Consider the following 23,434-nt stretch of genomic DNA (forward strand, 5'->3'; position numbering starts at 1 on the left):
GAAGATGTAGGTGACAGGCAGCTAGGAAGGGTAGGGAATGGGTGGGAGGGTGGTAGATAGCATGCAAGTAGCTAGATAGTAGGCTCCATTGTCATCCTTAACTGCCAAACCAACCTTGAAGACTTTCAGCCAGAATTATTGAATGGAGAATCAATCTCAGCTTCGCCGTATAATTTCCACCATCATAAACTCTGACCTTAAACCAATTTGATTAATTCTTCTTGAAAAGAGGAAAATTCTAACAGAACTAGATACAGCTAATGTGACAGGGCATTCCAGCTGTAGTGCTGAAGACTAATGCAGCAGAAATATAGCCATGCCACAAGCTCAATTGTAACAATGGCATCTGCCCTGCAACACATCAAAATGTCCTGGTATACCCTCCACACAAAATGGAGCACTTTTAAACTGGCCAAATCACATAATCAAGCTACTCTAAATCAAGAGAATAGCTAGAAGTGCCATTAAACCGAAAATTCACCAATTCCCTGCATGGAAGTCAACAGGAGTGAAGAGGAAAAACACTACGCCAGCTGAAATCAATACCTATGCAATAGTTCTTCAGGGTAGTGTCAAAGGCTTATCCATTTTTGGCTTCTTTATCAAAGTAGCATCATTAGGATTGAAAAAGGAACCATGTTTCAATCCACATAACAAGATCTCTATAATGCTCAAACTTGGGCTGACAAGTACTTTAAAATGACCACTGACAACAAAATAATTACATCCTCTTGACATCAAAGAGATTATAATCCTTGGTTCCACTGTAAGCAAAAGCCTTTGGGTCACTAACAACCAGAAACTGGTGCAGCCACATTAATGTTATGGCATTGTTTTTGACAAATGGGTATGGAGGATATATGAAAAATTGTTTAAAATACTGAATGAAAGAGCATGGAAAACATCAATTGTCCCGATGTCAAAGAGTATGGCAAACAGTCTAAATGACTATCAACAGTGGCACTCACATCAACAGCGATGAAGTGTTTTGAAAGGCTAGTGTTGGAGCATATCAGCTCCTGTCTGAGCGGTGACATAGATCCGCTCCAATTTGCCTACTGTATCAACGGGTCTATGGCTCTTTATCAATACTATTATCCCCTCAAAACTGATCAGCAAACTCTAAGGCCTGGGTCTCAATACCCCACTGTGTAATTGAATCCTGGATTTCCTCACCTCCAGACCACAATCAGTGAGGATTGGTAAGAACATCTCCTTCACAAACTTTATCAACACCGAAGCACCGCAGGGTTGCATTCTTTGCTCCTTGCTCTACTGACTATACAACTTCTACTGTGTGGCTCTACATCAACACCATCTACAAATCTGCTGATTTTACGGTTTATGATTTTATACAGCCCACGGTACTGGGGCTGTATCAAAAGAGCAATGAGTCAGCAAACAGGAGGGAGATTGAAAACTTGGCTGAATGGTGCACCAACAACAACCTCGCACTCAATGTCACCAAACCAAGGAGCTGATTGTTGTCTTCAGGAAGAGAAAACCAAAGGAGTATGATCCAGTGGTCATTGGGATCAGAGGTGGAGAGGGTGACCAAATTCAAGTTCTTGGGACTCACTGTCTGAGAGGATCTTTGTTGGACCCAACACACAAATGGCATCAAGAAGAAAGCATGCCAGTGCTTTGACTTTAAGAATTTGTGGAGTTTTGGTATGACATGGGAAACCCTGGCAAATTTCTACAGATGTGTGGCGGAGTGCTGACTTGCTGCATCACTGTTTGATATGGGGACACCAATACCCAAGTGGAAAGCCCTAGAAAAGATAGTGGACACAGCTCAGGACATCACAGGCAAAACCTCCTCACCATCGAGAACATCTACAGGGAGCACTGCTGTCAGAGAGTAGCAGCAATCAATAAGGATCCACACTACCCAGTACACTTTCTGTTCTCACTGCTACCATCAGGAAAGAGGTACAAGTGCCACAAGTTTTGCACCACTAGGTTCAGGAACAGCTGCTACCCCTCCACCATCAACGCAAAATACAAAAGTAAACTGTAATGTCAAAATTTACCAAAGACAAAATTCCATGCAAATAGAGTTCAATTAATAAAATACACTTTATGTGGCATGAAATGCATTAATGAATTTCACTTTCTCAACGACAAATCCAACTTTCATGCATGGCAATTCAGTTTAAACATGCAATTAAAATCTCACCAACAAACTGCAAGCTTGGTTAACTTCAGGCAAGAACCCCTTCCTGTTCTACTTACAAGGACTGAATTCATTGCTGGAACTAGCGTATACACCAAGCCTGTGAGGCGTGCTGCATATGTATACTCTTTTAAATCATCCCTCAATAACCTGATATAGAGGTACGTCAGGTTGTAATGAAGGGGGTCAGCATAAATGCAAGGACTAACAGGAAAAAAACAAAAAGATAACCGTGACAATAATCGCAGGCCAATATTCAACAACGACAATGCAAAAGCTAAAGCTTATGTGTAAGATTGAAGAGTATGTATATGCAGCCCCATGGCTAACAATGTTCCACATGATGGGAGTACTTTGTCAATTGTGGGGAGATGAGGTTGAAGACAAAAGAGTGCACACAAAAGAAAAAAAGTGGAGGACGCTAGAAATACGGCTTTGTTCCTCTGAATTTAGATACTTACATACATTCCATAGATTGTATTTTGGAGGTCATAACTCAAGCCAGCAAGCTCTGCTGAATATGAATACTCAATGAGAGAATCTTTCAGCAGTTCAAGATACAAATAGGCCATATTACAATGTAACGGATCCACATAAGCAAATGGGCTGAAAGAGAATTGGCCAAATATTAAAAATTAGTTTCTAAAAGTTCCACTAATCCAAATAAAGTGATTAAAATGTACTCTCTCCTGAAGAGCTAACCAGAATCATTTAACCATTCGATTACTTCCCATGCTGCCAAAGAGCTAAATCTTTGTGACTGTTCAAAGCTTTAGCCATATTACATAAACAAATTAGCTGGAAACATTTTCATTGCACATGTTCTTCCAGCATTCTTTCCATGATTTGTGGCGTGCTAGTATGGTGGTGAGCAAATTTACAGGTGCAGTGCAGCTTTATCTGATGGCTGTACAGTTCCAAATAAATGTTTCCAAGTTTTTTGCTGAGAAAGACTGCTCATCTTTTCTCCTCTCTCCTTTCTCCTCCCCACACCCATCCCCCCAGCCCCTGCCATCTGCCATGAAAATTCATTTTCCCCATCAGCTCCCTCAAATTGTTTTAGATCTCATGCCATCAATTATATGCAGCTAAAGTCAGCAATTCAATGAATCAAGCAGCTGTCGCTGCAAATTTGGGAATTTTAACCTGCACATCCATGGTGAAGTTACTAATAAACATCAAAAAAGTTGTCCCAGCAATAAACGCTGGGAAAGCTCCACTGGGTACTATCCTTGGGTCTCGAAACCACTACTTAGTTTTCTGCCTTTAAACCAATTTTTGGGCCGGCCATCCTTGACATCCAACTGGTCTCAGTTCTTCTAACCAATCCTCTGTTTTTGTCTTCATCAAATTTAAAAATCTATGCATCTATCTGCAGCAGTTTTTTTCATCAATTACTGCGAAAAGATTAATCACACATGATTCATCTCGAAGAAATGTGTTCACTTTCCATCATCAAGTGAAACCTCACCAAGTGACTGCTTCAATGTTTTTCTTTGCCCGATTATTGTTTCTAAGCTTCTCCACCAGCAAGATTAAACTGACATATCTGTCAAGGTGAGGTATGTGAATATGCCCCTTTTTTTAATAGCTGTGAATGTCTTTTTTTGGTATGATTAAAGATTTTGGATTAAATCCCAAGACATTACAAACATGAGGGAGGGTGGATCCACTCAAGTACAGTACAAAGGAGGGAATTTTTTGCATGGAGCCAGAAGTGAGTGAAATACTAAGTGAATACTTCATATCAGCATTTACCAAGGAGAAGAACGTGGAGGATTCTAATATCAATGAGGGGTATGCTGACAGGCCATGTGGAGAGAAAAGAGATGCTGAATTTCTTGAAGAGCATTAAGGTGGATATTTTCAGGGCTTGATGGGAACTATCTCAGCTTATTGTGAAAGGCAAGCAAGAAGATTGCTTGAGCCTTGCTAGAAATCTTTGCAACCTCTTTAGCCACAGTGAGGGCTCAGAGCCAATGTTGTCCAGACAACAGGAACAAAGCTGGAAATTACAAGTCAATAAGCCTGGCATTAGTGTTAAGGAAATTACTGAAGAGTATTAGGGATAGGATTTACTGATATCTGGAAAAGCATAAACTTGGGGAAAAACAAAACAAAATAGCATTGTGCAGAGGAGATTCTATCTTAAAAGCTTTGAGTTTTTTTTAAAGTTATTTTAAGTTTTTTAAGATGATTGATGAGAGTAGAACAGTGGATGATGTCTGCATGGACTTTACTAAAGCAATTGACAAGACACTTCATGGTTGGCTATTCCAGAATCTTAAGATAAATGAAATCACAAAATTCTGGAGGCACCATGGTTGAAGTAAAAACACAAAATGCTGGGGAAGCTCAACAGGTCAAACAGTATCCTTTATGTAGCAAAGGTAAAGCTACTTAACTGAAGTTTCGGGCTTAAGCCCTTCATCAAAGAATGAGAAAAATGTAGATTCCCCTCCACCACTATCAACTCAGCCCTCACCTGCATCTCTTCCATTCCCGCTCATATGCCCTGGCCCCCTCTGCCCCCAGATGCAACAAACATAGAATCTCCCTCATCTTCTCCTACCACCACACCAGCCTCTGAAACCAACACATCATCCACTGGAATTTCCATCATTTACTACAGGATCCCACCACGACACATTTTTCTCTCTCCTTCACTTTTGGCCTTCCCCAGGGACCGTTCCCTCTGCAATTCCCTTGTGCACTCATTCCTCCCACCCATCGCATCCCCGACATCTTCCCTTGTATCCGCGGGAGGTGCAACACTTGCGCCAGCACCTCCTCCCTCACCACGATCAGGGGCCCCAAACAGGCCTTTCATGTGAAGCAACACTTCACTTTACATCCAGGATTTATTTACTGCATCCAGTGCACTCTTTGTGGCATTCTCTACATCGGAGAGACTGGCCGCAGACTGGGAGATCGCTTTGCTCAGCACTTCCACTCCATTTGCAACCACAGCGACCTCCCAGTGGCCAACCAATTCCATTTAGTCACACTCTCATGCTCAGATGTCTGTCCATGGCCTTACGTACTTTCCCACCCTGACCACTCGCAGATTGGAGGAACAGCACCTTATTTTCCATCTGGGCCACATGGCATGAACATTGACCTTACTGCTTTCCGTTAAACCTGTTTGCCTTTTCTTTCCCCTCCCCCTTTTCAGTTCTTTCACCCCCATTATAACACTAATTCATGATTAAATGGCAGGGCAGTCTCAATAGGCTGTGAATAGTCTATTTCTGCCCCTCTATGTCTTTCAGTTTGATGTGTTGCATAAATGTACAATATGTTTAAATTTTAACTATAGCTTCTTTACTGACATTTTAAAAAAATATCAATTCTGCTGTTAGAATTTATCACCATTTATTAAAAACATACCTAAAAAACTCAAAGTTTAAGCAGGCTTTTGGCAGAAAGAACTTGTCATCCTGCTTGAACCACACTTTGCTCATGGCTGTATCCTGCAATAAAAAGAACATCAAATCAGAAAATATGGCATTGCAACTTCAAATTAAACACTTCAACTTCTGGTTGAAACACTCAACTTTCAAAAGATTTTAAAATGACAGTTAAAATGGCAAATGAATAAATGGTCAGCTGTGGACATTACTCTGTGGATCAATGGAAGAGCCACTTGTAGAATAAAACTAGTCACCAGAAAACAATCTTGACAGACATGATACTAATATTTTTTCTTATGAAATTAATATTAAATTTTTCCAGGCATCAGTTGGGCTACAGTTAAAATATTATGTCAAATTTTGGGTCTATTCAATGAAAATGCTGCAGGTCATGGAAATCTAAAATAAATGCAGAAAATGCTGGGGATATTTTAGCAGGCAGGCAGGCAGCATTTGTAGAGAAAGAAACAGCATACTGAAACATCTGGTCTATATTTTAGGTAATATAGACTTCAGGAGCTGTAACAAAATTGGAGTACAGAAGAAATGCACATCATAGTCAGGATTGAATGAGATAATTCAGGTACAAACAGATGGTGTGAGAATGTGGACTTTCAAAAAAATTTACACAAAAGGGAGCTTGTGTTCAAAATTTTGAGGGGGCTTGATGAGATAAAATAATTTTAATAATTCTGCCTAAAATTTTTTTTTAATGACTATGAGATAAAACATGATTTCAGAGATATTTATATTAGGCATTGGTTTGTTGGCACATTAGTATCTTGCTTAGCACTCAAGATATACGGGTGTATATGTTCAGGAACAGCAAAATTAAATAAATTAGCACTAAATGTGGTAATTATAACATTATATGACAATGTGCCACCAAGGGTGATGTGCTGGGAACCTAACGAGAATTCCCACCCTCCACTGGTATTCTCATAGTAAAGAATTTCCCACAATTGCTGAGTGGTTGGGAGATGCTGTAGAGTACACATAACCCCATTTTATTCCCTTTTATAATTACAGGCATTAAAATGACTGAGGAATGCTCTGTCAGTAAAGACCAAGAGCTCCAGAACATAACAGCACTTTGTGGGGTAGCAGTAACTGGAGTGCCAGTGTTCATAACAGTTCTGGAACTCACGCAAAATCAAAACTAGTTTTAACAACCAACATCATCACCACCATCTCACGATCTTTACTATATAGGAGTCTGGACAGAGCTCATGACAGGTTATTTATTGTAGGTGTTTGAGAAGCCAAATGACTTTTTAATGTAAACAACTACAAGAACAAGAGATGACCTTCTTCACACTAAGGTTTATTGATAGGAGAGGATTGATACAAAATAATTTTTCCAAAATGTCATTGATATTATTTCAGTTTAAAGCAGGGGTGGCCAAACCCCGGCTTGCAAACCACACATGGCTCTGTAACAGTTCTTGAACATGCGGCTCATGGAAATATATTGGCTGTGGAGTGTTAGTGGGCACGGCTAGTGATCACATTATTGTGATGTATATGGATGTGATACAGGCAGCTGAATAAGCAGAGTGCAAGTGTGATCCATGCTGCCCACCCAACCAAGCTCCCGACGCTCCAGCCACCAGCCCATCCAAGCACCCGACGCCCCAGCCATCTGCCCATCCAAGCTCCCGATGTCCCAGCCGCTTGCCCATCCAAGCTCCCGACACCCCAGCCGCCTGCCCTTCCAAGCTCCCGACGCCCCAGCCGCCTGCCCATCCAAGCTCCTGACGCCCCAGCCGCCTGCCCATCAAAGCTCCTGACGCCCCAACCACCAGCCCATCCAAGCGCCCAACGCCCCAGCCGCCTGCCCATTCAAGCTCCCGACACCCCAGCCGTCTGCCCATCCAAGCTCCCGACGCCCCAGCCGCCTGCCCATCCAAGCTTCTGACACCCCAGCCGCCTGCCATCCAAGCTCCCGACGCCCCAACCGCCTGCCCATCCAAGCTCCCGACGCCCCAGCTGCCTGCCCATCCAAGCTCCCGATGCCCCAGCCGCCTGCCCATCCAAGCTTCCGACGCCCCAGCCACCTGCCCATCCAAGCGTCCGACGCTCCAATCACCAGCCCAGCCACTGTCTTGCGCCTAGATTCAACAAGTCAGTCAGCTTATTCTTGCATACCTAACTATGAACTGACAACCATCCCATAGTCTGAAGAGCAAATAAAAATCATGAATGTGTCCAAGTGATATGTTGGGGCGTGCACACACACAACACTTTTTAAAATTATACCCATGACATCAGCCAATATTTATTCATTTATCCTCGATGTATACTGATTGAGTAATTCATGCAAATGTCGTGGGTTCAAATGGATGTTGCATGACACCATCAAAAGAGACAAGATTCAAAAGTGTAATCCTGAGGGAAATATTTGCTATTACAAATATTTTTAAAGTAATCTTGTTGTGGGAATTGGTATTAGGGCAGTATTATAATCACAAAGTTCATGACAAACATAGTCGCCAACTCAAAAACAACTCATTACTAGTGTATAGTTATCAAAACCTGTTCTGAGTTTGTGGCATGATAATAAGTGATTCATTCATTAATTTAACCCATCTCAAAGAATAAATAAATTCCCAAAATGAGGCCATCAAATTTGGTTACATTTTAACATAATGTCCGGGCCCTGAAACTGTACCTATTTTTTTGTTAACTATTTATTGATCTAACCATACATTTCCAACAACAGGCAAAACAAATTTAAACCATAACATTCATCAACTTGTTCAGCAAACTTTAGAAAGATGGATTTTAAAATTAAAATTAAAATAAAAACACAACGCTGAAGAAACTCAGCAGGTTAAATTACAGAGTAAAAACATTTTACTATTTTTGGTAAACATTTTGCTATTTTTATATAAATAAAAAATACTATCACAATATTGCCAAATTTTTTCAACTCTAACAGGATATTCATGTTTCTAAAGAGTTAAATTAATTACCTTAATGAGAGAAGGAAATGCTGCAGCATCATTTTCCAAAGGGAAAATCTCAAAATTCGTAGGAATGAACTCATTTTTAATTGGTAGCTTGAATTTTCCATTTAAGTCTGCATTCAGCCACTTCTGTAAGGATAAATAGAAATTTTTATTGCAATGAACACATTACCCACTTTCTGCTGTGAAGGAATTTTTCTTCTTTAATTTATCATTTTGTACAGATTATATAATAAATATAATCCATTAGACATTCCTTAATTCGCTGCAAAGCCGTGTAATAGGTCAAGAAAATTACTATGGTGTTCATCCAGTATATTTTGGTCATCAAAGTTCTTTCCATTTAGTTAATCATGAATAAATTTGAAAGTTAACACACTCAATATTTTAAAACCCATATTGATGTCTTTCATAACTATAGTGAGAATTGTAGTGGCACCAGCAATGCTCCTTGCAGGACATAATAACACCAAATAATTTGACTAACTGTACATTATTTCTTATGTCGTTGCAGCTCAGTAAATTTTCTAACCAGGTCCATAATTTGTTTTAACTGTATGAGCTTCAATTTTAGCTGTCTCTCTAGAGCATACATGTCAAACTCTGGCCCGTGGGACAAATTTGGCCTGCAATATAATTATATTTGGCCCCCAAGATCATATTAAATATATATTAGAGTTGGCCCGCTGGCCGCCGCGCCAGTATAGCGCATGCACACTGAAGGTGAAAATGAAGACGCCGGAGGTGTGGAGGGATCTCAGAGTCCCAAATCCCGTGGATCGGAGCGCCGCACTCAGCCCGCCCAGCTCCCGGACACACAGACGCGGCTGGAGTTGGGGACCATCCTCGCTGAGTCTGCGCTTCAGCGGCGACGCCAGACCGAACGTCTCGTTGGCGATGCCTTCCCCCTCGCTCCGTGCGCAGCAGACCCTGCCTCCCGCTCCTTTTGTTGGAGACGAGCCCGGCGCCGTGAGATTGCAGTTTAATCCCTCTCCAACCATGGGAGGGGGGTGGGATCAATGCGCTCTTCTCAGCCAATTCCTCCATCGCCCCGGACGCCGGCGTTTCATCGGGGGGTTCAGGTGCCTTCGTCAGGCGACCGACCTGTTGGTCCAAGACAAGGGGAGAGCGTACAAACTCTACACAGACACCACCTGAACCCGGGTGAACGTGGAGCTGCGACCCCACATTCCACATCAGGACTGTGTGTAAGATTGGGAGCAGTGAGACGGAAGCTTATTTTGTTCCTGTGATTTTAGCCTTTCTTGGGGTGGGGGGGCGGGGGTCCTTCTCTGACCACTTGCCTAACAATTAACCTAATCAGATGTGGAGTTACCACAATACAACAGTTCTCAACCTTTTTCTTTCTACTCGCGTCCCTGTGCCATTGGTGCTCTGTGATTAGTAAGGGATTTTTAAGGTGGTCTGTGGGTGGAAAGAAAAAGTTTGAAGACCACTGCTTTAATCATCCCTCATTGACTCGTCATGTGCACGGTTTCAGAAGCTAAAGGAAATGGGCCAATGACAATGACAATGAAAGAGTTTATCCAAAACTATTATTAAACATTTATTTTAATAAGAAAAAGTTTAACATTACATATGTTGAAAGAAGAGAAAACATGCAGATGTTGTTGAAAATTTTCAATAAATATTTAGTTCGGCCCTCGACTTAGTCCAAGTTTTTAATTTTGGCCCTCCGTGAATTTGAGTTTGACACCCCTGCTCTAGAGGAACCTTTTCTACAATTTCTGGAAATCCACACAAGAGCTCAAATTATCCTCTATCCAATTCTGAATGGTTACGACACTTTCTTGTAGGAGAACCTGGAATCTAGAGGTCATGGCACAAAAATAAATTGCAGCATGTACATAAACATGATTGAAGTTGAAAAGCTGGTACAGCAGACAGAGAAGAAAATAAATGGCACGTCAGCTTTTATTGCAACAGATCTTTATGTAGCTTCATAGCCTTGGTGTGCAATTTTAGACTCCTAATCTGAGGAAGGACATTCTTGGTATTGAAGGGGTGCAGCAAAGACTCACCAGACTGATTCTTGGGAATGGCAAGACTGATGCATGAAGACAAACTGGATAGGCTAGGGTTATATTAATCAGAATCAGAAGAATGAAAGGGGGTTTCATTGAGACAAATCAAATTCTGATATGATTTGACAAGTTAGATGCAGGATGAATATGCCCCATGTTCACAAGATCACAAGATAAAGGAACAGAAGCAGGCCACTAGGCCCATCAAATCTGTTCCGTGACTCTACACAAAACTGAACTATGTTCACACCTAGTTCCAATTTCCAGCCTTTTCCCCATATCCCTTGATACCCTTACTAATTAGATACTTATCCATTTCCTGTTTAAATTCTCCCAATGATCTGGCCTCCACCACTGTATGCGGCAGTGAGTTCCACAGATCCACGACCCACTTACTAAAGAAGTTCTTTCCCATCTCTTTTAAATGGATAACTTCCAATTTTAAGACCGAGACACCTTGTTCTTGATTCACCCACCAAGGGAAATATCTTATCTACATCCACTCTGTCAAAACCTTTCAAAATGTCTCCACGAGAATCCCTTTCATTCTTCTATACTCCAATGAATACAATCCAAGAGCTGCCAAATGTTCCTCATCGCTCTTGCATTCCAGGAATCATCCTAGTAAATCTCCTCTGCACCCTCTCCAATAACATCACATCCTTTCTAAGATAGTGGGCCCAAAACTGCACACAGTACTCCAAATGAGGTCTCACCTGTGCCCCATAAAGCCTCAACAACACCTCTTTACTCTTGTACACTATTCCTCTTGAAATGAATGCCAACATAGCATTCGCTTTCTTCACTACCAATCCCACCTGGTCATTAACTCTTAAGTTTCCCTCCTCGAGGACTCCCAGGTCCCTTTGCACTTCTGAGGTTTGAATTTTCTCCCCATCCAGATAGTTCTCTGCCTGTTTATTTCCACTGCCAAAATGTAGAACCATACACTTCTCAACGTTGTATCTCATCTGCCATACTTTTACCCAGTCTCCTAATCTGTCTATATCCTTCTGCAACTTTATAGTTTCTTCAGTTTCCTGCTCCATCACCTACCTTGGTATCATCTGCAAATTTGGCCACAAAAACATTCATTCCATAATCCAAATCATTAATTGTAAACAACAGCAGCCCCAAGACCGACCCCTGTGGTACACCACTTGTTACAGGCAGCCATCCTGAATAGGGTCCCTTAATTTCAACCCTTTGCTTCCTGCCTATCAGCCAATATGTTGGGGGAGTCCAGAACAAGGAGACACCATCTAAGGATAAGGGAGGAAGCCATTTAGGACTGAGATGAGAATAATTTTCACTCAGAATTATGAACATGTTGAATTCCCAACTACAGAAAGATGTTGAGACTAAAAGGGAGTTGTACATGGTCCCATTGGCTAAAGGTATAAAGAAAACAGAAGTAGGGTGCTGAAAACGCAAGATCAACCAGGACCATAATGAATGGTAGGACAGGATTGAAGGGCTGAATGCTCCGACAGTTTTTCCACTTTTCCTTAAATGAGTACTTGAGTATTTTTAGCATGGAGGTAAATAGATTAAGATGAAAAGTAACTATAGGTGTGTGAAAATGAGTTCAGGTAATATCTGCCATGATCTTATTAAATGGTGAGGGCCAAAGCACCCAATTCCTGTTCTTAATTCTAAGATCTTTTACAATATACAATTGTTTCCTCTGATTTACTCAAAAATGTAGCGTTATTTTGCTTTTTCCTTAATTATGCAATCACCTCACAGCAATTCCTATTTTTCTGGTTTGCTTCCCTCACTGTTATATGATCAATAGATATGCTCACTATCTAATCTAAAGAATTGATTACTGAATCAGGGGATTTAATAGGTACTTGGTACTCCCCCAATCCTCTGAAACCCCACAATAAAGGTCATCTAATCCGAGGGATTTATCACTCTTTAGTATCTTTCTTTTCATCAGTTATTTTGCTAATACAAAATCACGTAATCTTGCTGTGAAATAATTATTCAGCATTTCCTCAGTTTTGTTTTGTTAAATCTATGGTATAACCTCATTGTTTTCAAAAAGTCCATTGCTGTTGAAAATTCTATGAATCAAAACACAAAGGTAACAATTGCATGCAGAATTTGATTTCTTTGCACATATTCCCTTACCCATTTTGATTTTATGGTTGCATTTTTGGTGAATTCTTATTTCCTGGTACACCAACCCCATACCTGCTGAAATTTTATCCATTAATGATATGTCCAGACTACCATGGAAGTTGCCCATATTTAAAACTAAAATCTTTGTTGCTGCATTATGCTTTCCCTTTTTTAATTTTCCATTACTCTTGATCATAATATTAATTAGTTTTAATTGAATGTTTGTGCATTACATTACCCAAATCTGGTATATACTCAGCGTATATAGTCTGCTCTGCCTTGCTAATCTTCAAAAAATATTTTGCTTAAAATATGGAAATTTCAATATTTTTTTGGTATGAATTAGTCTGCTTGCCCCATTCTATTTAAAAAAAAATCACTGCTTCTGTAGTATCTCCTTCTAATCTTGCCATTCACATGTTCTTCCAGCAGGGGGCCATACAGTATTTCTAGGGTATTCTTAAATATTTTTCGAGGGAATTTGGAATTCCTGTATCAATTGACTGAAATTCTCTGCTGAACTGGCAGGAGACGGATTTTGATATTAAAAAAATATCATAAATCTCTCTCTCAACATCTGAACTTTCAAACCCACACAGAGGTAGAAAACTTGCAAGATACCAGCAATTTACTGTGTGCATACGTTTAAGACATTGTCTAAACATTCCAAATTGTTTAATTGTGATTTGGACCAGAAAGCCAAGCTGGTTTTAACCAGGTGTACTTTTGCAGGAGCTGCTGTTTGTAGAACAATTCTGAATTCTTACCCATTTCAGAATATTACATCACGTACTGGATTTCACATACTAGCTATGTTTGGGCAAACACAAGATGCGAAATTCCACGCAATATTATTACTGATTTTTTCATCATGTATCATGATACCCTTATTTAATTTTTAAAATTCAATCTTGCGTGTACATTTTATTTTCAAATCAAAACTATGAATTAACACTCTCTAACAAAAGAGCAACACTTGGGAAAAGATTATGGTACTAGTGAGAACAGACATGATGGAAACTCCAATGCCATTTTGGCAGAAGATACAAAAAAAAATAGCACCTCACTATGGCAGCACTTTCCATACTCATTTATGATTATGAGAAAAATAGCTCAGATTTTGTTTTCATTTCTTTTGTCCATTTTTCTGCCCCTGCTCAAGAAATTAAGAATGTTCAGTTATAAGGATGAGATAACATTTCAGGATGAACCGAAAAGTATATAAAATGTAGTAATCGAATTGGTGCAGTACTAATTTATTTCCTGATGTTGAGATTCAACCCAAAATGATGACTTGCACCTTTTTGCCTGCACTGATTCTGCTTGATCTGTTTTCTTACAACTTTTTGTTTTTATGTTCCAGATTCTAGCAACTGCAGCCTCTTTTTGTCTTCCAATTTATGGGCAATTATTTTTGAGATTGCATTCTATCATGGCCAATTCTTGAACCCATGTTTTATAGCACGCTAACTACTCATGATGTGAGCTTTGGATTGCTTTAACTTTACGCAATGTTACAGTATTGTTGGAATTATTGAGTTCTGGCTTAAGCAGTTAAGTACCTTAACCCTTAATCTTTTCTTACTCCTAAATTGAAGTATTTATGTTCGTTAATGCTCCAAAGTCAAACCCTTGTGCATTTAACATTGAAGGAATAAATGCAAGTTGTTATTGTATGTGCAAATTCCTTCAGGAAAAAGATAGTCAACTGCAGCCTCATACAAGAAGAAATTGTACGTTGATGTGTCTGTAGATTTAATGCCTACCATATATTTCAGTGTATAAATCGAATATGGAAACTTTCAAAAAGCACTCACGTCAGGGGTTGACTTATATGCCAGACACAAAAATGAGACCTTGAATTCAACTAAAAAAAAACATTCGACATAAAGTTGGTGTATAAGACGACCCAAAATACCACAAAAGAATCTTCAAGCTACCATATTAGAAAGACATTTTTATTTTAAAAAATATTTTAAATCCTTCAATCACTATCATCGACTGAGGAAAAGACCTCAGCAAGCACATCCAAAGACTCACTGTTTATTACTTTTAATTTAAAACTCACTTCATACTTTTGTCATTTTTCTGGTGGCTCCATGATAACAATTACCTTAGAGCAATGCCCAACAGCTCAATCAACTCAATTTTTGGAGATGGGGGGGGGGGGTCAACTTATACACCCAATATATAATAAAACCATTAAAATTAGGCTAAAAATGGGGCCCTGACATCTAGAAGTCGCCTTATATACCAAAATGTACAGTAATTTCCATGCATCATTGATTAATTGTTTAAGATGACAAAGTTCAAATTAAAATATCTCGCTCTTCCAAAAACTGGAAGGAATAGAAGCAGGGCTCAGCTCCACTTACCCACCTGTTCCAAATAATCCTTAATTCTCCTACTAATTAAAAATCTGTGTCTTAAAATCATGTAGTGGGGTAGCCTCTACTGCTTCATTGTACAAATGATAGTTTTGTCTTTGACTGCATTAAAAATAGCATTTTAATAATATGAAATTTATACATTTAGAAAAACACAAAATAATTTCCTTTCTGCTATGGGAGTAATATAATTAAGACTCTGGTTTCCACCAATGTGACCTTTATTGCACCTGACTTCCTTGTACAAAAAAATGGATAATGTAAAATCAGTGCAACTCAGACAGTAACTTAGCTCACAGAAATCAATTTAAATATTTCATCATCCCTATTTTAAGGTATTTGTTGCCCACCTGAATGACATCAGACTTAATGGCTTCCTGCTTGTACTGCGTGCCATACCATTTTTCAGTTCTATCCGTTTGTCCTTCAAATGATTTAGAAACTACAGCTACCCTGCAAAAGAGAAGCACATTTGAATAAAGGAATTTGTGAATGGCATCACTGATTTTATATTATGTACTTTGATATTTGAGAATACGAATAAATTTCTGACACAAAACCACTCAATCACTGAACAATCAAAGCATTAAAGGCTGAAATGTGATGAAAGAATTTCTGTGTCTACTGGCTGTAATCCACACTTTTATTTCACTTGCTACAAGTCAAGAGAAGAGCATTTCTATATCATCAAAAAGCAGCATTTCACGTCACAATTTTTTTTAGGATTTTCCTTAATATAGGATAACCGGCTGTCCTTAACGGACATGATTGAGATTAGCACACAAGGAAAAACAAGGAGGTAAGCAAAATAATTGAAACATTACATTTTCACTTGGTTTTTTCATTTTTACAGGAGCTTTCTCGGAATACTAAGTCCATAACAGAACAATGTCCACTACAGGTTGTACCTCTTTAATCCGGTGAGTTGGGATCTAGCCAATACAGGACCACAGAAAATACTGGAAAACCAAAATCGATCCCTAAGGGAACCCCCTATGCAAAGATATCAAAGGTAGTTCAAAACAGAAAATAAGACTGTGGGGCAGCATGGTTACAGTAGCAGTTAGCGCAATGCCTTTACAGCACCAGTGATCAGGACTAGGCTTCGAATCTCGCGCTGTCAGTAAGGAGTATGTACTAATGGTGGCAGATTCAAATGTGCCGGACCATGGGAATTGCTGGACCACAGAGAGCCAGATAAGATAGATACAACCTGTACTAAAAAATCTGTGACATATATAAGTATGACCAACCGTGAAATTATTCAATTAAACTGAAGATTTCTCACAAGTTTAAAAAAAAACAAAAAGCAAAATTTAAGCAAGATATTAAAACCAAAACAAAGGCTACAATAACCAAAAGGGATACAGGCATGAAATAGAAGAGGATATGAAAATTAAGGGTAAAATTTATACTTTGTTTTTAAATGTCCAAAATTAGTTTTCTTTGAATGATTGAGATGATGCCTGCAAAACTATTTGGAAGCACTGAAAGGGATCCCCAATGGTAATGAAAATTGTCTTTAATATGAAGTTTCAGAAAATATAAAGCAACTTCACACCATTGTAAACATTTCAATGCAGAGTAGAAAGGTTCTTTAAATCATCACTGTTCTGCAATTTAAAGTGTTGTGAAATTAGCAATTGCTGCAAAATTCATCTTGCACAAACAGTGACACTAAATGGACTCGTGTTTATTATTGCAACCAAAGCCCCTTTTACACTGTGCTTAAATGCTGGGTTTTATCTTCCTTTCAAGCACTGTGTGAAAGCATCGAAGGCAGGTTTGGGGGTGGGAGGTGTCTAGACTTACCCAGCTTCGATCTGCCAAAAGTAGGTAGTCTCAGCAGTGGAGCGTATTAGGACTCATGAAGCTGGATTTTTTTGTTCTATGTGAACAAGCAAGCCGACTTCCAGAGATGGGTCATGTATACAGCAAAAAGGGCTAAAGTCTGGACAAATGAGCCCAGATTGATCAGGAGAGCATCACTGTCCACTTCATCCATGTCCTTAATTCAGGAAGGATATAAAGACAGTGTTGAATGTCATTGATAAACAGAAGAATGCTGACCCCTCAATTGACTTTGCAGGTGAACTTCATAGAAGTAACTGAAGCTTTTGAAAAATTAAGTTCTTATAAAGACTCAGGACAATGTCCCAATATAGAAAAGGGATGTAATGTTTGGGCTAAAAGACAGCCAGTATGTTACAAAGGATGTAGTGGGCAATAAACCTAATGTTGGCAATTTTTGGAGGAAAGATGCAAGGAAAAATAGAACTGCAGCTGGACGAGCATAAAAGCAGATGAGAAACTAGGGACATTAATATTGCTTGAAATGTGAAGAAAGCGGCATTTGAAAATGTAATCAAGGATAAGTATGAAAAAATATTTTATTACTAAACAAATCGACAGTTGAATAATAATAAACTAATGAAGGCATGAGGGGTGGGCATCATCAATGCAGCTGAACAATCTGGGGTGGGGAAACAGCAGACTGGAGAATTCCTACAGACTCCTGATGGGGATGGTAAAAGACGCACAGCTGTTAACAACCCTGCAGGTGAAGGACAGTTGCAGCCCATCCAATCAGGGTTAGACCACAAAATCCAGTCTCAGATAGACTTTGTTTTCATGTCAAAAGCTGACATGGTCAAAACCACTGATGTCATGCCAGTGTTCTCTGACCACTGCCTCCTTTGCACCTCTTGTTAACTACAGGAGGACCAGAAGCTGGCAGGGGACTGTGGAACCTTATCGTTACATTGCTGACCCCAGAGAATGTAGAGGAAATAAAGAAGGAGTACGCTGTTTGAAGAACTGTGAAACCATTCTTTGACTGCCCAGTAAACTGGTGGGAAGCGACCAGTTTTTTTTATAACTGAGGGTTTTCAGAGAACAAGAGAGAGGCAGAGGAACTGAGCCAACTTCAGGCTGACCTGCAGCAACTCTTCCTTCTGCAGTGGAGAGGAGTGAGGAGTTCCGATGACAGGATAAGACCTGCCTTTTCTTCTTAAAGGTTCAGAGGGAGTTGAGTGATCCATAGCCTTAAGGATGAGGACGGCTCAGTCACATTCTTGCAGACAGGCATACAGAGGATCAGCAGATCCTTTTATGCTAAATTGCATGACATTAAGACTACTGATGGAATGGCCTCCTGAACCTTGTTCTTGATAGGTCTTAAACAGCAAGAGTCTGGACCAGCTAATTATCCTGGGGGAGCTAACAAACTCCTGGAAGTGACGGCTTACTGACAGAGTTGTACACGGCTCTGTGCAACCTGCTGGAAATATACAATACTATGCTCCTGGCAGGCAGCACATCAGACTCCATGAGGAAGAGCAATGTCATCCTCATCTTCAATACAAGGGGGAGAATGAAGATATTAGGAATTGGAGGCCCTTATCATTGATAAACGATTACTACAAAATCCTGTCAAAAGCCATCACCAATCAAGTCTGTCCTAGATCACATAATTCACCCAGACCAAACCTGTACGGTTCCAGCCAGGAAAATATTTGACAAGCCAGCACTGCTCAAGAGTACAATCACCCATGTGCAAGACAGAGGGTGGACACTTGCCTAGTCAGGTTCAAGCAGAAGGCTTTCCGCCAGATATTGCACATATATACAATGAAAATACTTTCCAAAATGGGTTTTAGGGAGAAAATCCAAAATTGGATTAAACTGCTTTATACGAACATTCATACCAGTCCAAATCAATGGGTGGGAAACAGATAGCTTCATCATCATTTGGAGTCAGGTAGGGTTGCCCGCTTTCTCTAACGTTATTTGTATGCTCTTCATTGAGTCAATCCAGAAGGACGAGGGTATAAGTGATATTGCCAGGCAGTGGAGGCACTCACGGCAAAGTGCCTCGTACACAGAAAATGTCACCGTCTTCAACTCACACACTAACTGTCCACAGTCTCTTCAGCAACTGTGGCCAGTTTGAATCTGCATCGGATGTCAAGGTAATTTGGAAGATCGATGTAATGCTCTTTGATAACAGGTCCAACTGATCCATTAACCTCCTCACAGTCATATCTGACTACCTGAAGGCTTAAGGGATCTGGTTTGGAGCTGTTGAGGTTTGCAAAAAGAATGGGTCAGAATGAATTACGAAGGTCTCAATGACAGGGAAGAACCTGGTCATCAGGTGCGAGATGCTCTTGGTACTGCTGTAAGTAGTGCAGGTATGGCCTATCCCCCACATCACCCCTGGTGGTCACCAGAGCAGTCTGCCACTTCGTATGAGGATCCAAGATGGAAAGGGTCCAAAGGTTCACCATGTTAAGCACCAGAAAACGGGGCAAGGGCGTACCTAACGTGGCCCTCATCCTGTTGAGCACCTATGTGTGTGGTTGCATCAGGCCATTCATGGAACCAATGTCACTATGTGCTGAGATTCTACATGTCACAGGTGTTGCAAAGGATGGGCCTGGCTCCGTTGTCACACAATGACCCCATCAGCTGGATTTTGCCATACTACCTATCCTTCATGAAAAAGTTTTTCCAGGCAATACTTTTCACCACAAGCCCATCAGGCATGGTCAGCACGGAACATCTTGTAGAAAATGAAAGATGAGGACTCAATAGATACCATGGGGTAGTTCCCTAACCAGACTGGTCATGTCATCTGGTCTCATCGCTAGTGCTTACAAATAAGCACCAGAACACAGCCTGGCTGATGGTGAGAGGCACCCTTCCAGACAGATCCTTCTTATACAATAGCAACATCACTCACAATGCACATTGTCCCCAAGAGGACTGCAGTGAAATGAAGACATTAACCCAATTCTTTGCAGATTCTCGAACAGTGTGTGGAGAAGGATGCAAGAGTCCTGGTCTCAGTTCATCCTTAGCAGCAGCATGACAGATGACTCTGATTTACAGGCTGTTCCTGTTCCCAAGGATGCAGAGACAGACATCCAGAACTGCTGGAAGAGCATCAGCTCTTTGGTCCTCCTGAAACTTGCTGGTCTTTCAGCACATGATAATGTCATGAGCAAATGCTGGCTACTGGCAGATTTCAAGCAGCTGGAATATTTCCTGAGAGTTAAGAGTCCTTCTGTCATTGAAGGCCTGAGACCAATGGGAAGTCCTTCAAACTACAGGGGGGTTGGGAGTAATGACAGGTGCTTCAGTGATGGCAACAGTGTAAATAGAAAGCAAATGTAACAGTGTACAATGATGGGAATGTATGGACATGACAGAAAGGGTGTGAAGGGTCTTTGAATGTTTTCTTTTTGTAAATAATTAATTGTGAATAAAGTCTATTTTTGGAAAAAAACTTTTCTCTCACCTCCATCCATGGTGTATCATCCCTAGCCTATGCTGCGCTCAAGATGTCTGTGATGGTGAAGAGACAGCCACCCAATTTTTTGCAAAACTGTGGAGTGTGTAGAGAAGGATGCAAGGATCATTGTCATGCTTCATCTCCAGCAGCATAACAGAGGACTCTCTGATTATCAGGCTGTTTCCAGGGGGTGCACACAGAGTTAGACGTGTGTGCTGGAAGATCACTGTGCAAGACGCCCCTTTGGCTTGCCCTATCCAGCACAGTGAGGGAATACTGCAGAATTAGTGTTTTGATATCGGCAAACAACCTTGGCATTGAATAATGCACTAAAATATGGAAATTTTTTTTGGCCTTGCAGTACAAAATAAACTGAAAGTCAGCCAGTAAAAATAACCTTTACCGCACAGTCTCTGGAGTCAATTTTTCCAGCACCATCTGTATTAGGTCGGCTCTAAACTCCTCTAGTAAATATTCAGCTGCAAGAACTTCTTCAATGGGATAGTACTGGAAAGGAACAGAACAAAACTGATGCAAGTGGAAATTTGCACAATAACAAATGAACAATTCAATTGCCGCTGTCCCAAACCAATGAGCTGTAATTTGCACAGCACCAAAAGAGAAAATTACAGCTTAACCCTGAAACAGTTAAAATGTTCAGATTACTATCCAATTTAATGTGTGCTTTTCATAAATCTTGTCAAAAAGATGTTGAAAAGAATGATGTGTGTTATGATGGGCAGCATGAACGTAACTTTGCAACAGTTTTAATTGAAGATTTTTGTTATGCCATGTAAAGTAACATATAGCACCTCAGGAGCATACAGTTTAATTAACATTTGTTGTTATGCATTCAGTTTTCCATTGTAAGTACATCGCAAGTTATTTTAATTTCTCCTCTTATGCAGTGGATGAATGAGTCTATTTTAGCAATAAGAACACAAGGAAAAGAAGCATGGATAAGACATCTGCTACTTAACCACCCCCACCCACCCACCGCCCCCCCCCCCCCCCATACATGCTATTCTAATCAAGGAGCTCTTTTACGTCAGTGCGACTTTTCTGCACCAACCCAATATTCCTTGGTTTCAGAGGTATCCAAAAATCTATCATTCTCCTCTGCCATAATACCCTTTAAGTAAAAACATTTCTTGCATCTGAGTCCTGCTGAGACTCCCTTATTTTGAGTCCATGATGCCAGTTTCAGTATCACTCAAGGGAAAACACAATTGTAGCATCTACCCTATTAAATTCCTGAGGACATTTTGTTTTACATTATATATCAATGAATAGATTCTGCTCACCCTGTAGCCCATGACTAAATTTATCATGTGCACTGCCTAGCTTCTGTTCTTTGGCTAATCCTGGCAACAAAAAAAGGGCAAAACTTTGCATATGAGAATACAGTCAGCCACATCACACAATTTCCCTCTCCTACCACAGCAACACTTTTGCTGTAAAAGAAACAAATGCAACTTCAGCTGAATTTTCCTCAGATGCTCTTTGCTTTGTATGTATTTACAGGTCAGACAGAGACATCACTGTCAAGGCTCCTGATTAATTGCATTTGAGAGTGGTGACAAGTTGCTTTCTTGAACAGCTACTGTCCAATTGGCTGTGGTACTCACACAGTACCAGGATTTACACCCAGAGATGAGAAATTACAAAACTTTCCAAGTAGAATGGTGTGGCATCCCTAATCTGCTCTTCTCAGTAATGGAGAGAGCATTTTGGAAAGTTATGTCACAGAAATCCAAGCAAGTTACTTCAGTGCACTTAGTAAGCCACAAGAAGCCGAAAAAACTATTTACAACATGCTAGAAGCCAATTTGGCATTGAAACCAGTGCTGCCCAATTACACTTAATTAACCTACCAACCCCATATATATTCTTTGGAGGAAGGAGGAAACCAGACCATCAAGTGAAAATGTGCTGAGGTCAAAGGGAGAATATACAAAATCCTCACAGACAGCATTGGATTTGAATCTGGGTCACTGGCACTGTATTAGCATTATTCTGACCACTATACTAACTGTGCCACACTATTCCCAAAACATCCATTTGGACAAAGCTGTGTGAAGACTTGACAATGGATTTAAAAGGTAAAGAGGACATTCTGTAGATGCTGGGGTCTTTTGCAGTGCAAACAATTGTTGAAGAAACACAGCATGATCACATGACATGCTGAGTTTATCCAGCATGTGCACTGGACAAGAGACTTCCCCATTTTACAGGATACAAAAAAAAAATCATCGTTTGAGATTATGACTACAACAATTTCATTTCTTCAAAGTAAAATTAGCTGTTTTGCTGTACTTTCAATTCAAAGCAAAACTAGACCTGGCCATGCTAAACAATCACCTTGAAAGTAGTTTCAAAGTGATCGACTTAGCTCGAATTGCCAAATTCTCTTGCAAACATTGAGGATTTCCACTGATTCTATTTCTACACTAGGGCTTGAATTGCAATCTGTTCTGCAAATCAATGTTTAGAAAGATTTGTTTTAATCAAATTGTAACTTTCATGTATCAGGAAGAACAAGACCTATTCTAAATCTGACAAAGGCATCTGAATTAACTTGACCTTAAACCTTCCACTACTGAGAATAAATACAATTGAAACCAAAGGAGAAGGGAAATGCACTGTTTTCTTTTTCTCCTCCTCACCGGTATTTTACAAACTATTCCTTTCTTACTTGCATGCAGGCATGTAAAGATTAAAAAGTGCTATTTATCTAAAGGAGTGACAATAAACGTAATTCCATTGAAATAAAGATGACAAAAATATCTCAACATACATGTAATAATCCAGCAATTTTTGAAGTGTATCCTTGTGGGCGTTCCTTATCTTTGAACCTAAATGCCATAGCATTCAAATCCTAAATTTAAAAGAAAACACTTTTAGTAGTCTTATACGAAAGAAAACGAAATTATTCGTGGATTCTTATCACTCCAGATCCTGGAAAGAATTAAGGATTCTTGACTCTTGAATTCTTGCAACTATTGAAAAGGGGTG

At 40.0% G+C, this 23,434-nt stretch overlaps 1 protein-coding gene across 7 annotated transcripts in view; it reads right to left on the reverse strand.

Annotated features, from left to right (window-relative positions):
* ide (insulin-degrading enzyme) overlaps nt 1-23,434 on the reverse strand; it is a 110,656-nt gene that overhangs the window by 47,343 nt on the left and 39,879 nt on the right. For all 7 annotated transcript variants that reach the window (XM_069900529.1, XM_069900528.1, XM_069900526.1 and 4 more), the window contains 6 exons: nt 23,217-23,297; nt 20,823-20,926; nt 15,474-15,576; nt 8,568-8,690; nt 5,570-5,652; nt 2,641-2,785 (listed from right to left, as the gene is read on the reverse strand). In XM_069900529.1, the coding sequence (XP_069756630.1) occupies nt 2,641-2,785; nt 5,570-5,652; nt 8,568-8,690; nt 15,474-15,576; nt 20,823-20,926; nt 23,217-23,297 (639 nt within the window). The remainder of the gene's footprint in view (nt 1-2,640; nt 2,786-5,569; nt 5,653-8,567; nt 8,691-15,473; nt 15,577-20,822; nt 20,927-23,216; nt 23,298-23,434) is intronic.

This window comes from Narcine bancroftii, chromosome 10 (genome assembly GCF_036971445.1).
Source record: "Narcine bancroftii isolate sNarBan1 chromosome 10, sNarBan1.hap1, whole genome shotgun sequence".
NCBI lineage: Eukaryota > Metazoa > Chordata > Chondrichthyes > Torpediniformes > Narcinidae > Narcine > Narcine bancroftii.